Genomic DNA, 13,634 nt, shown 5'->3' with positions numbered 1-13,634 from the left:
GGTGGTGGTGGTGCACATTTTTAAAGATGGACAGATCCATCTTTAAGTTCAAGTCCAGACTGGTCTATAAAGCAAATTCAAGGATAGCCAAGGCTACACAGAGAAACCTTAGAGAGAGGGTGAGGGAGGGAAGGGAGGGGGGAGGGGAAGGGGAGTATGGGGGAGGGGAGGGGAGGATAGGGTAGGGGAGGAGGAAGAGAAGAAAGGAAAGGAGAGAGGAAAATCAAGCTTCTACCACAGTCTCAGCCATCTGCCATCTCTTCCATATTGTAGCTCACAGTCTGTCACCAGTCCCAGCAGTTCCCACAGCAGCTCCCTCCAGCAGGTTTTCCCCAAATCACAGGCTCCTGTTGAGCCCCCAACTCCTCACCTCCCTGGAAAGCTGCCTTCGTTGGTCCCTGTCTGGTTTCCTTAAAGAACGACCCTGGCATCACGCTTCAAAGGAGAAAAGAGTGACATTAGCGCTGTGTCTGTTTTGATCTCCCTCCCTCCCCTTCTCTCCCACAACCAAAGTTGTACATCATACAAATTCAAATGACTTCACAGTTAACTTAGATTCGGGGGTCGTATAATGCTGCTTAAAGGTGTTGGTTGTAGAGACTCGGGGCTGAAGCCGTTGTCAGAAGGGTAATGAGCGCTTTGGACTGGGTTGTCACCCTTCGCAGAGTGCTGTGAAGTACTTCTGCCTTTCTTCAGTCTCCATTCCCATCTGTCCCAGCTCTGGATGTGACATGTCAGCCTAGGTGGCTGATTGCTCAAGACACCGCTTGCTTTGGGTCCCTGTCGTGTACTTCTTGGGGCCTGAGAATGATATAGAGCGGGAGCCGTCACAAGTAAGGACACGCCTGACTTGTGCACCAGGCCAATTAGTTTCTGGACTTGACTCTGTAAACCCAGCTCCATCCAGTCTGTGGCCTGTGTGCCTGGGCAGAGGGAGAACTTTCCCTTAAGGCTCTAGAAGCCAAGCTTGTCCAAAGTTGTGACTGACTGCTGCTTGATCCTGTTAGGGTCCAAGAGTCACTGAAGATACCCCAGCCTCAAATAGTATGCAAAAGCAAAGAGCGTTTATTCAGCTGAATCTCCTGCATGCAGGGGTCTCCCCGTTTGGGGGTGGAGAGCTCCATGGACTCACAGGCCCAGCTTTTGTTGTCAGTTGGGGGAACTCCAGGGAGGGATGTGTGCCCTTTCACCTGGATTGGTTAGCTCTGTCTCTTGGGGTCTGACTGGTTCTACATTGGCTCTGGAGACTTCCCAGGGAGGTGCTCACTCATTAGCTACCTATTCTTACTTCAGGGCAGATGACGGACAGATTCCTGGACCTGGGTTCTCATTTTCCTGGGAAATAGAAACTTAGGCCTAGTCTCCCAAACTGCCAGTCTGTAGCCTGTCATGGAGTCAGCCAGGTTCTGGCTAACTCAGTCCTCTCAATCGCCGGGCATACTCCCGGCCTGAGAGACAGGAGGTGGGGCTACTGGCCATAGGAAACCTTGCAATGCAGTGACACAGAACAGACCCTCAGACTGGAACAGAACCCTGCTTCCTCTGTTTTCAGCCTTCACTCATGGGGCAGCCCAAAGGTTCTGCTGTCTTTTCTGGGTGGTAGTTGTTGATTTTTTTTAGATAGGGTCTCATATATCCAAGGCTGGCTTCAAACCTGCTCTGCAGCAAAGAATGATCTTGGCCTCCTGATCATCCTGCCTCCAATACTGGGGTTTCAGATGTGGCCCTACCTGGCACTTAGCTGTGTTTGTCAGGAAAGGTTATTCCTGCTTGAGGAGTTTGGTCCCCGAGTGGCTCTAAAGGAGATAGAAGAGAAGAAGCAGGATTAGACTTTCTAGTTTATATATAGCACAGGTCTCTCTGAAGGACAGTTTCCAATCACAAGTACACAGGACCTTAAAACCCATCTCGAGCCTGGTGGTGGTACACACGTGTTTCATCCCAGGACTTGGGAGGCGGAGGCAGGCTTATCTCTGTGAGTTCAAGTCCAGCTGGGTTACAGCGAGAGTTCTAGGACAGCCAGATCTACATAGGGAGTCCCTGTCGTCGTCATCACGTCATCATCATCATCACCACCACCACCACCACCACCATTGTGATATTTTACTTTGTTAAAATATTCCACACAAGCAGAAAATTCATGTTTTGAAAGTGTATGGAGGACTGGAGAGATGGCTCAGTAGTTAAGAGCACTGACTGCTCTTCCAAAGGTTCTGAGTTCAACTCCCAGCAACCACATGGTGACTCACAACCATCTGTAATAGGATCTGATGTCTTCCTCTGGTGTATCTGAAGACAGCTACAGTGTACTTACATAAAATAAATCTTTTTTTAAGTATATGGAATTCAGTTATGACCAGGGATGGGAGTGGATAGGGCATTTTCATATTCCGTATTCTAGAAAGGCATCTGCCCACATTGCTATAAGTAGCTTAGCAGATGTACATAGTTACTGACTTGCTTGCCCTAAGTTAATTCCCCAGGATAGGTGGGGCCTAGAGGAACACTAGCAGACACTAACTAGACTCAGTTTCCAGAAAGCAGGAGTTCAAGGAATGGTAATGGAGGCACACGCATCGTCAATCTGATGACCACAGGCAGAACGCCTGTCCTTATACAGCCTGTTGGCTAGAGTTGAGGCAGAAGGTAGCATATTGAGGGTGTTAAATCACTGTCTTCTGGGACCAGCTCTCCGAATACAGCACAACGTACAGGTTCAACGCTGGTCTCCGCTCGCTGGCGTTTGCAGTGACGAGCAACACCAGCGCCAACATTCCAATACTGGTTGTGCCTAAGCGCATTCACAGAACTGCGTGACTCTTGCTATCTAATTTTAGGACATTATCGAGAGCCCCAGAAGAGATTCCCTAATGATTTGCAGTCAAGCCCCACTCCTGCCTCCAGAAGAGGATGCTAGAGCCTCTGGGGCTGGAGTTAGCTGGGTGCTGGGAATCGAACAACTCTGGTCCTCTAGAAAGTACCAAGTACCCTTAACTGTTGGTCCATCTCCCACTTTTCTTTTCTTTCTTTCTTTTTTTTTTTTTTTTTTTGAGACAAAATCTTAATCTGGCCTCAAGGTTCCTAGGCTCAACTGATCCTTCTTTCCAAGTAGCTGGGACCACAGACCCAAACCACCATCCAAGACAACTTTACATATGAATATCTAATTATCCTGTCCCCGTTTGTTAAAACAAATGATTCTTTCGTTGGATCATCTTGGTGCTTTAGCTACAAATCAGTCAAGGGCTCTGCGGTTAAGAGCACTGGTGGCTACACCAGAGGACCCAGGCTCAATTCCCCAACACACACAGGGTGGCCACAACCATGTGTAACTCGAGTCCCTGGGAACCTGATGCTCTCTTCTGTCCTCTGTGGGAGCATCAGGTGCACATGTGAAACATTGGCATAAATGCAAACAAAGGACTCTTACGCACAAGTAAAATTTTACAACTTAGTTCAATGTGAGCCTGTCAGTCTGTCGCCAGGTTGTCAGCTTTAGTCTGTGGATCTGTATGTCCGTCCTCACGACAACACCATACTTCCTCTCTTTTGCTGTCTTGCAGACAGAAGCCAGAGCTTTGTGTATACTGGACTAAGGCTCTGACCCTGACCTCTGCCGCACTGAGCTGATGACTCTTGTCTTGCCATCAACAAGACTCTCGATGTTTGAAATCTGCGAGTTCAGGCTTCCTCTGTTGCTCTTTCAAATTGTTTTGGCTGTTCTGGAGCCATGAGGTTCCATGAGAACTACAAGGTTATCAACTTCTGTGAACTTCCCCGACGGGGATTGGATTAGATTAGAATGGGTTGGTAGACACGTTTGGAGATCTGAACTGTGCAGTCTGGGGCTTGGTAGTGACGAGCACTGCTGCTTTTCCTGAGGGCCAGGATCCATTTCCAGCACCCATGATGCAGCTCACAACTATACAGCCCCAGACCCAGGTGACCAAGATGTCCTCTTCTAATCTCTTAAGGTACCAGGCATCCACATCCACATGATCAGATAAACCTGCAGGTAAAACACACACACACACATATGTATGTGTATATATATATATATATATATATATATATATATGTGTGTGTGTGTGTGTGTGTGTGTGTATGTGTATGTATGTATGTATATATGTATATATATGTTAAAATGTAAACATTTTCACTACATGTGCATTGTGAACATGCATGAAATTGTAAGGGATAAATAAAACCACAGAAACATGAGGAGAGAATATTTTCTAATTATTTAGAGAAACCTTTACCTAGCTAACTAACCAGGACATGGATGGAACCCAAGTGTCTGGTAAAAGGAAAAGCATCCGGCTTAGGACCTCCAAGACCAAGGTCTCAGCACAGAGGAGACTCATTTGTTCCAGAGGGACAGAGGGCAGGGAATAGAGACACAGACAGGAGATAGAGGATGATGGGGAGGGGAACAAGGGAGAGGGGGAAGGGGTATTTATCCTGAAGGACAAAAGACTGACTCCAGGAAGAGAGGAGACAGATGGCCCATAGGCAAATGGTGGATAATAAGGGGAAAGGAGAAACCCTGTATGGGATGAGGAGAGTAACTGGGCATGTTAATTAGGGCAGCTAAAGGGGGCTTTTGATTGCTGGACTTCAATACTTTGATAGCTGGACCTTGGTGGTCAGCATCAGGAGGGAAGTGGCCAAAAAAAAGGAATAGACCTTGTGACTAGCTTTAGGAACGCAAGTAGAGGGAACTGAGCAAAGTAGAGGAAATGGGGCAGAAGGGCAAGGCTGTCCGAGCTCTACTTGCCATGCTGGGCTGGCTGGAGTCCCTCCATTTAGGCTATCCTGCTGGTCTTGCTTTATTGTTCTGTTCGAAGCTAGTCTCGAACTAGCTATAGCATGCGATAACCTCGAACTTTCTCTGTGCTCCTCTCTGCTTCACAAGTGCTGAGATCACAGGCGTGTCACCTTGCTCAGGCTGACGGGCCTGCATTTGTTATTGAATTTACTCCTCAGAACTGTAGCCTTCTTTACTGCTGGGAAATGAGATTACTTTTCTTCATTTTGGGAAGCCTGGAAATACAATTGCTTTTTGCAGAGTAATATTGCACCTATTCTACACATCCGCTGAATTAAATTATTAGCTATAGTCATCGATTTCTCGGTACTTTTCTTTTTATCTTTTCTGAGTATGAGTGTTTTTTACCTGCATGCGTGCATGCGCACCACATTCTTGGGTGGTGCCAGTAGAGGTCAGAAGAGTGTGTACCCTGGGATCGAGGTCCTCTGCGAGAGCAAAACAGATCCTTAAGGACTCAGATACTTCTCCTCCAGCCCCTTTAGCCTATTCTAGGTGGAAGATAATGTCACCAGCAAATGCACTTAGTCTAACTTCCTTCTCAATCAAATGCTTTTTATTCTTTCCGTGGAGTAATCGTGCTGGCTAGATGCATGAGGTGGGACGGTAACTCTGCCGGCCTTGCCGCTGCTGGAGGCGGGGCTTCACACACGTGTCGAGCACTCTGGTAGGGAGATCTAGGTCTTTTGGCACTGGGCTTTATCTAGCTGAGGAAGTTCGAACTTTTACCATGAGAGCGAATGGGTTTTAATAAATGCTTTTTAGTAATGCCCCTGAGATGAAAAATGTTCTGGGTTTTTTTGTTTGTTTGTTTGTTTTGTTTTGTTGTTGTTGTTTTGTTTTGTCTTTTTGGCTGGTTGCTTTGCTATTGTTCCAGACAGGATCTCATTACACAGCCTTGGCTAGCCCCAAACTCACTGTGTAAACCAGGCTGGCCTCGAACTCACAGACACCTGCCTGCTTCTCTCTGCCTCCCAAGTTCTGGGACCAAAGGCATGAGCTACCACACTCAGCTTTTATTGCTTTTTGATAGACAGGATTTTTTTTTTTGGTTCTTTTTTTTTCGAGCTGGGGACTGAACCCAGGGCCTTGCGCTTCCTAGGCAAGAGCCTCTACCACTGAGCCTGAGGGAATCCCCAACCCCCGATTTTTTTTTTTTTTTTTTTACTGTGTTATATTTAGTGACTTTTAGATAAAGAATTGACTCACCGAGATTAATCCAACTTGGCCATCACACACAGTTCTCACATATCGCTTGGCTTAGTTACAATTTTATTGGGGATTGTTTATTTGTTGAGACAGGGACTCTTTTTTTTTTTTTTTTTGGTTCTTTTTTTCAGAGCTGGGGACCGAACCCAGGGCCTTGCCCTTCCTAGGTAAGCCCTCTACCACTGAGCTAAATCCCCAGCCCCGAGACAGGGACTCTTTATGTTTGCAGGCAGCTAGCTAGTTTTGAGACAGTCTTGTGTAGCCCAGGCTAGCCTCAACGTGTTCTATAACTGAGGATGATGTTATACTCCTGCTCCTTTTGCCTCTACCTCCTGAGTTTAAGGGTTATGGTCATGAGCCATCACTACCAGCTGTTCCAGGATCTTAAGATGGAGGATTAAGCCATTGCATTGAGATATTTGTTGAGTGATGCACAGTCACTGGTTGCTACAATAAATGGCTCTGTGTCTTCCGCTCCGGCATCCATTAAGGGCTGATATGTTGTTTTTGTTTGGTATTGGTACAGCCCCTCTAGATTTCTTTAGGTCACTGCTTTCAGAGAATCTTTTCCTTGTATTTTTTACTTTGATCATGAAATATGTCTCAGACTTGGAAATTTAGTATTCCTGATGCCAAGGCAAAGGAGTTCAGGCCAGCCTGGGATGCATAACAAATGGACAAATGGGCCTCAAATAAATAACTAGCTGTGATGCTCTTGGGCTGATGAGAGGCCCCAGTTGGTGGTGTGTTTGTCACCCAAGCCTGAGGACCTAAGTTCTATCCCCACCAACCACATTAAAAGCCAGGCACATGTTTTCCACCCAGAACCCCAGTGCTGGAGATGCAGAACTCAGAGGAAACCTGGGGCTGCTTGGCCGCTCACCCTACACTGATCAGCGATCTGCAGCTTCCGCCGAAAAGCCCTGGTTCAAAAAATGAGGTGGATGGTGACTGAGAACAACAGTGCGGGTGACCTCTGGGGTACACACACAGAGATGTACCTACACACACACACACACACACACACACACACACACACACACACACACACACACATACTCGCATACAGAGCTTGTAGCTGGATTTTTGGTTTGTTTTCTGAGATAGGGTTTCTCTGTGTAGCCCTGGCAGTCCTGACACTCACTCTGTAGAGCAGGCTGGCCTCGAACTCACAGAGATCTACCTGCCTGTGCCTCCTGAGTGCTGGGATGAAAGGCTTGTGCCACAACTGCCTGGCATAACTATATCTCATTATTACCCATATGCTGCTCTTTAATCTTTTACCAGGAAGTTGTATATATGTTATAATGTATATGAATCATACATTTGCTCTTAGTGTAATTGTGGAGAGATACTGGCCCGTGCCATTTTGTTATGTGTAAAATGGTTAACCCCACTTCAGGGGCTTACACACATGACCATGGTTCCACTCCCCCACTCACTTTTTAGCGAAGAATCAAAACTTAGGAAGTCACAGAAAATCATCAGTCATTGTGAGCTCAGCCATGACCCCAGCATCGCAGACATGAGCTTCTGCCCCAGAGGTTACACTGCAAGCCCTGTGACTTCCTCTCTCACCAGCTGGAGTCAGGCTCTACACGCAACCAGAGGGATCTTTGGAAACTATGAATCCATGGGGCTTGGGCAGCAGAGCCGAGAGCTCCCCATGAGGATGGCTTATGCTGCCTCTCTAGTGTCACCATGTCCAATATACATCAGAGAGAGAGAGAGAGAGAGAGAGAGAGAGAGAGAGAGAGAGAGAGAGAGAGAACACTATACTGTGTGCCTTTCCTACCCAGACTGCCCAAGGAGCACAGTGCTGTTCTCAGTTTCCTTTGCTGCTCTCTGAGTACATCCATCCATCTTAGGACTTTCAAGAACCTAAGATCCCTTAGGTAGCTGTCACCCAGATCTCTCAATATGACTTATTCTCTCTACACCAAATTTCATGGCTTCCCCTCTTTTCTCCCTATTCAGTTTGCACAGACTCTGCAGGATTTGCTCAGTGACCTTCACGTAACCAAGAGCACTGTGGAGACTGTTAAGAAGGATATGGACTCGGTTAAGTTTGTATTTGAAAAGGTAGTCATCCCTCTCCCTTTACTCTGCCGGAAAGGGGGGAGAAAGGTTTAAGCCAGCCTAGTCGTTTGTCCTGTCCCCCTGAACTTTCTGTGATCCTGCTACATGGTCCTCCCTCTGCTGTGCCAAGCATCAGGTATCGGTAACAGAAACATACTTACTTCATCTTGACTTAGGAAATTATAGAAAAATAATAAAAATTATAGAAAATTATAGAAAGTAATAGAAATTATTGTTTTACTTTCTAAATTGCTTAAAATGCATTGGGTGGTGTGTGTGTGTGTGTGTGTGTGTGTGTGTGTGTGTGTGTATGTGTGTGTGTGTGTTGTATGTGTTTTAATGTTTTGTGTATGGGTGTGCATGTCTGTGTGTCATGTGTGTATCTGGTGCATGCAGAGGCCAGAAGAAGGTGTCAGATCCCCTAGCACTGACGTTACAGATGGTTGGGGTCCACTATGTAGATGCTGGGAGGTTCAGAGTTGCCCGGGTGTTGGGCAACTGCTGAATTTGGGTTCCCCGGCACTCTTTTCATTAGAAGCGCTATCCAATCTAAAAAGCAGGCTAAACCTAGCACGGGCACACGGGTTCCTGCTGCTCCATATAGGAACAGCCTACCATGAACACACCCCAGCCTACCATGGAGTGACACAAATCCTTGAAGCCAGAGGGACCACAGCAGATGAAGTTGAGCTGGAGTCCAGAGCCAGGTCTTCATCTGCAAGCCACCAAGTGTCGCAGCTGGGCCGTTTCCCCCAAAGAGAGGGACTGACTGTAACATTTGAGCCTCAGGCTAATCTGGGGCTGGGTCAGGACCACTAAGTGTTAGAAAAGGACACCTTGGGGGAAATATGTCTGAGAAATAATTCCTCCTTGGCCCATCTCTTGCAGATTCATTGTCCTCATGTTAATCTGCTCTGTAACAGGGTACCTTGTAGCCCCGGCTGGCTTCCAGCAGAGACTGGCTTACATTGGATTCTCCCCTCCACATCAGAGCAAGCTTCATCCCTCCTGGTTTTATGCAGCACTGGGGATCAAGCTGAGGGCTTCAGATATGCTTGGCAAGCATTTTACCAACTCAGCCACATTGCCATCTCTCCTCTTGATCCTTCTCTTTCCCCTACAACATAACGTTTTTACTGATTCTCTGCAAACCTCATGTCATGCACCCCGCTCACACTCATTTCCCAGTCTTTCCGTGCCTGCTCTGCCACCCTTGTGACCTTGCCCCTCTTGAAGATTCTTCATGATCTACCCATTTGGCATCCTGAAAAATTCAAAGATTGTTAAATACTCTGTAGTCCAACTTTCCTGGGAAATTACATCCTTCCATTCCAAACTCAGTTAGCTAATATGGTGAGAAGCAGCCAGGTTGGGACCACAGCCCATACCCCAGCCTCGGATTCCGTTTCTTGGACAGCTAAACCCACAAAAAATGGAACTTCTCTGTGACGACTTCAAAGTACACAGCCGGAAGCTGGGTGCCCTGCAGCGGGAAGTGGTAAGATCTTTGGATTCCAGTCTCTTGCCCTGTGCACTAGGGATACAATAAGTTTGGAGAACAGCACATTCTGGAAAGGGTTTCAGTGAGCAGGCAAGTCCCCAGGATCAGGTGTAGTAGCCACACATATGCTATACCGCCCCACCCCACCCCGCCCTACCCAGGCATCCACTCACTTTCTTCATCCCACTACACAGGTTACTCTCCAGAACAAGGTCCGTACTATCCCCAAACCTGAGGAGATGGTACTCTGGAGTAGCCTCCACGAGGCCATGTTCAGAATGGTGAGTGGGAAAGGAAGACCGGGACGAAGGGAGGATGGTGAGAACAGACCAACCATTTCAGTTCCTTCCCCTGCAGGGAAAGCATAAGCCGGAAGAGGAGGCATCCACTGTGCGGCAGAGCGTCCCAGAGAGTCCCTTGGAGCAGCAGCCGCCTGAGGATGGACCCATTCCCAGAACCACCCCTATGCACACCATGATGCAGTTTGGAACCACAGGGATCCTCAAGGGGGACGAGTTCACTCGGGCTGTTGAGTTTGCTGACTCCCAGGGCATAGAGCTGGGTCAGGCCTCTGTGTCTCAGACACACAGTCTGAGACAGGCTGTCTCTGTCCCTGTCTCTGTCCCTGTCTCTGTCCCTGTCGGGATTCCTGCCTCTGGCCCTGCCTCTGGCCCTGTCTCTGTCCCTGTCTCTGTCCCTGTCGGGATCCCTGTCTCTGCCCCTGTCTCTGCCCCTGCCGGGGTCCCTGTCTCTGCCCCTGTCTCCGTCCCTGCCGGGGTCCCTGTCTCTGCCCCTGTCTCCGTCCCTGCCGGGGTCCCTGTCTATGCCCCTGTCTCCGTCCCTGCCGGGGTCCCTGTCTCTGCCCCTGTCTCCGTCCCTGCCGGGGTCCCTGTCTCTGCCCCTGTCTCCGTCCCTGCCGGGGTCCCTGTCTCTGCCCCTGTCTCCGTCCCTGCCGGGGTCCCTGTCTCTGCCCCTGTCTCTGTCCCTGCCGGGGTCCCTGTCTCTGCCCCTGTCTCCGTCCCTGCCGGGGTCCCTGTCTCTGCCCCTGTCTCCGTCCCTGCCCCCTGGGTCCCTGTCCCTGCCGGGGTCCCTGCCGGGGTCCCTGCCGGGGTCCCTGCCGGGGTCCCTGCCGGGGTCCCTGCCGGGGTCCCTGCCGGGGTCCCTGCCGGGGTCCCTGCCGGGGTCCCTGCCGGGGTCCCTGCCGGGGTCCCTGCCGGGGTCCCTGCCGGGGTCCCTGCCGGGTTCCCTGCCGGGGTCCCTGCCGGGGTCCCTGCCGGGTTCCCTGCCGGGGTCCCTGCCGGGGTCCCTGCCGGGGTCCCTGCCGGGGTCCCTGCCGGGGTCCCTGTCTCTGCCCCTGTCTCCGTCCCTGCCGGGGTCCCTGTCTATGCCCCTGTCTCCGTCCCTGCGGGTCCCTGCCGGGGTCCCCTGCAGGGTCCCTGCGGGGTCCCTGCCGGGTCCCTGCCGGGGTCCCTGTCTATGCCCCTGTCCCGTCCCTGCGGGATCCCTGTCTCTGCCCCTGTCTCCGTCCCCTGCCGGGGTCCCTGTCTCTGCCCCTGTCTCCGTCCCTGCCGGGGTCCCTGCCGGGGTCCCTGTCTCTGTCCCTGCCAGGGTCCCTGCCAGGGTCCCTGCCAGGGTCTCTGCCAGGGTCCCTGCCAGGGTCCCTGCCGGGGTCCCTGCCGGGGTCCCTGTCTCTGCCCCTGTCTCCGTCCCTGCCGGGGTCCCTGTCTCTGCCCCTGTCTCCGTCCCTGCCGGGGTCCCTGTCTCTGCCCCTGTCTCCGTCCCTGCCGGGGTCCCTGTCTCTGCCCCCGTCTCCGTCCCTGCCGGGGTCCCTGTCTCTGTCCCTGTCTCCGTCCTGCCGATCCCTGTCTCTGCCCCTGTCTCCGTCCCTGCGGGTCCCTGTCTCTGCCCCTGTCCCGCCCTGGGTCCCTGTCTCTGCCCCTGTCTCCGTCCCCTGCCGGGGTCCCTGTCTCTGTCCCTGTCCGTCCCTGCCGGGGTCCCTGCCGGGGTCCCTGCCGGGGTCCCTGCCGGGGTCCCTGCCGGGGTCCCTGTCTCTGCCCCTGTCTCCGTCCCTGCCGGGGTCCCTGTCTCTGCCCCTGTCTCCGTCCCTGCCGGGGTCCCTGTCTCTGCCCCTGTCTCCGTCCCTGCCGGGGTCCCTGTCTCTGCCCCTGTCTCCGTCCCTGCCGGGGTCCCTGTCTCTGCCCCTGTCTCCGTCCCTGCCGGGGTCCCTGTCTCTGCCCCTGTCTCTGTCCCTGCCGGGGTCCCTGTCTCTGGTCCCTGTCTCTGTCCCTGCCGGGGTCCCTGTCTCTGCCCCTGTCTCTGTCCCTGCCGGGGTCCCTGCCAGGGTCCCTGTCTCTGTCCCTGCCGGGTCCCTGTCCCTGCCCTGCCGGGTCCCTGCCAGGGTCCCTGTCTCTGTCCCTGCCGGGGTCCCTGCCGTCCCTGCCGGTCCCTGCCGGGGTCCCTGTCTCTGTCCCTGCCGGGGTCCCTGTCTCTGCCCCTGTCTCTGTCCCTGCCGGGGTCCCTGTCTCTGCCCCTGTCTCTGTCCCTGCCGGGGTCCCTGTCTCTGCCCCTGTCTCTGTCCCTGCCGGGGTCCCTGGATTTGCATCTGGGCCTGGTTTCATGCCAGTCTTTGGCCCTAGACCTGGAATGGCTCCCCCAGGTGTATGGACCTCACCACCAAGAGCCTGGGCTAGGGGTAATGTTTGGCCCATGTGGGATATGGGGCCCTACCAGACTGGCCCAGGTCCAGTTCGCCCCATGGGACAGATGGCCCGGGCTCGTTTCGTCATGGACACTGGAATACCGTGGACTCTGCCGCAGGAGACCTACCGGCTCCCGGGTCTTGAAGAAAGAGGGGATGAATACGAGTACTTCCTTCCAGGCCCTCGGGAAGAGACGCCTATGGATGAGATTTCCCAGGAAGAGATCTCTGAGTATGGGGCTCCCCAGGAAGAGATCTCTGAGTACGGGACTCCCGAGGAAGAGATCCCTTCGGAAGGGGCTTCCCAGGAAGAGATGTCTACGGAAGGAGCTCCCTCGGATGGGATTCGCAAGGGAAGAGTTCCTCGGGAGAAGATTTCCAAAGTAAAGGCCCCCAGGCACAGAACCCCTAAGGAGAGGGTTTCCCATCACAGAGCCCCCAAGGATGTGGGCTCCCAAGAAATGGTCATCAAAGAAGAGACTCCTGAAGTCAAAGTCCTCAAAAAGGTGATCTACAAAGACAAAACCCAGAAGGACAAGGCCTCGGAACAACGCCAAAAGGCCCCACAGCCTGCCTTAAAGAAGCTGAGGTCTGCTATTACCATAGCTGTAGCAGCTGCCGCTGCATATGCAGCCGCAGCAAACTCAGCTGCCCAGGCAGCCAAAGATGCTGCCAAGGCCATCCAGGATGTCCCTACAACCCAGATGGCTGCCGAAGCATCACGCGTTGCATCCTCAGGGCCTCTAGGGGCCATTGCAGATTTCCTGGGTGCAGGATTTCGCCGTGGGGCCACCATCAACCTACCTTTCGGTGATGAGGAGATGGAAGAGTTTCCTGAAGAGTTTACAGCACCCTTTAACCCCTTCCCAGCCAAACCAGTCCTGTCCCAGGCTATGATAAATGCCATGTACGCTACGAGTCCTGAAGAAAAGAAAAAGGCTGTGCAGTATTCCATGAGCCATATTGCCCAGATGCCTATCAGACATGACTCCCTGAAAGAAGAGTTTGCCAACCTGTCAACCAATTTAAACCAGCGTCTAAATTACCTAGGTAGGGCTGGCCCATCCGGGGAGGGCAGCAGAGGCTCTGATCCTCCCTGTAGCCTCCTCAGGCTTCCTCTACAAACTCTGCTCTCAAACATTAGCCACTCATTCCTTTGGCTTAAACACTAGTCTCCTCTCCTCTCCTCTCCTCTCCTCTCCTCTCCTCTCCTCTCCTCTCCCTCTCTCCCCCCTCTCTCCAAGACAGGGTTTCTCTGGTAGCCCTGGCTGTCTTGGAACTCACTCTGTAGACCAGGCTGGCCTCAAACTCAGAAATCT

The 13,634-nt window shown here is 52.0% G+C and overlaps 1 protein-coding gene across 1 annotated transcript in view; it reads left to right on the top strand.

The window, feature by feature from the left end:
- C9H16orf96 (chromosome 9 C16orf96 homolog) overlaps nt 1–13,634 on the top strand; it is a 43,897-nt gene that overhangs the window by 14,680 nt on the left and 15,583 nt on the right. The window contains exons 2-6 of the mRNA XM_032913910.1: nt 8,015–8,119; nt 9,534–9,614; nt 9,812–9,898; nt 9,975–10,227; nt 12,076–13,365. Of these exons, the coding sequence (XP_032769801.1) occupies nt 8,015–8,119; nt 9,534–9,614; nt 9,812–9,898; nt 9,975–10,227; nt 12,076–13,365 (1,816 nt within the window). The remainder of the gene's footprint in view (nt 1–8,014; nt 8,120–9,533; nt 9,615–9,811; nt 9,899–9,974; nt 10,228–12,075; nt 13,366–13,634) is intronic.

This window comes from Rattus rattus, chromosome 9 (genome assembly GCF_011064425.1).
Source record: "Rattus rattus isolate New Zealand chromosome 9, Rrattus_CSIRO_v1, whole genome shotgun sequence".
NCBI classification, from domain to species: domain Eukaryota; kingdom Metazoa; phylum Chordata; class Mammalia; order Rodentia; family Muridae; genus Rattus; species Rattus rattus.
Note: the sequence above shows the minus strand (reverse complement) of the source record. Positions and strands in the feature narration are given on the sequence as shown.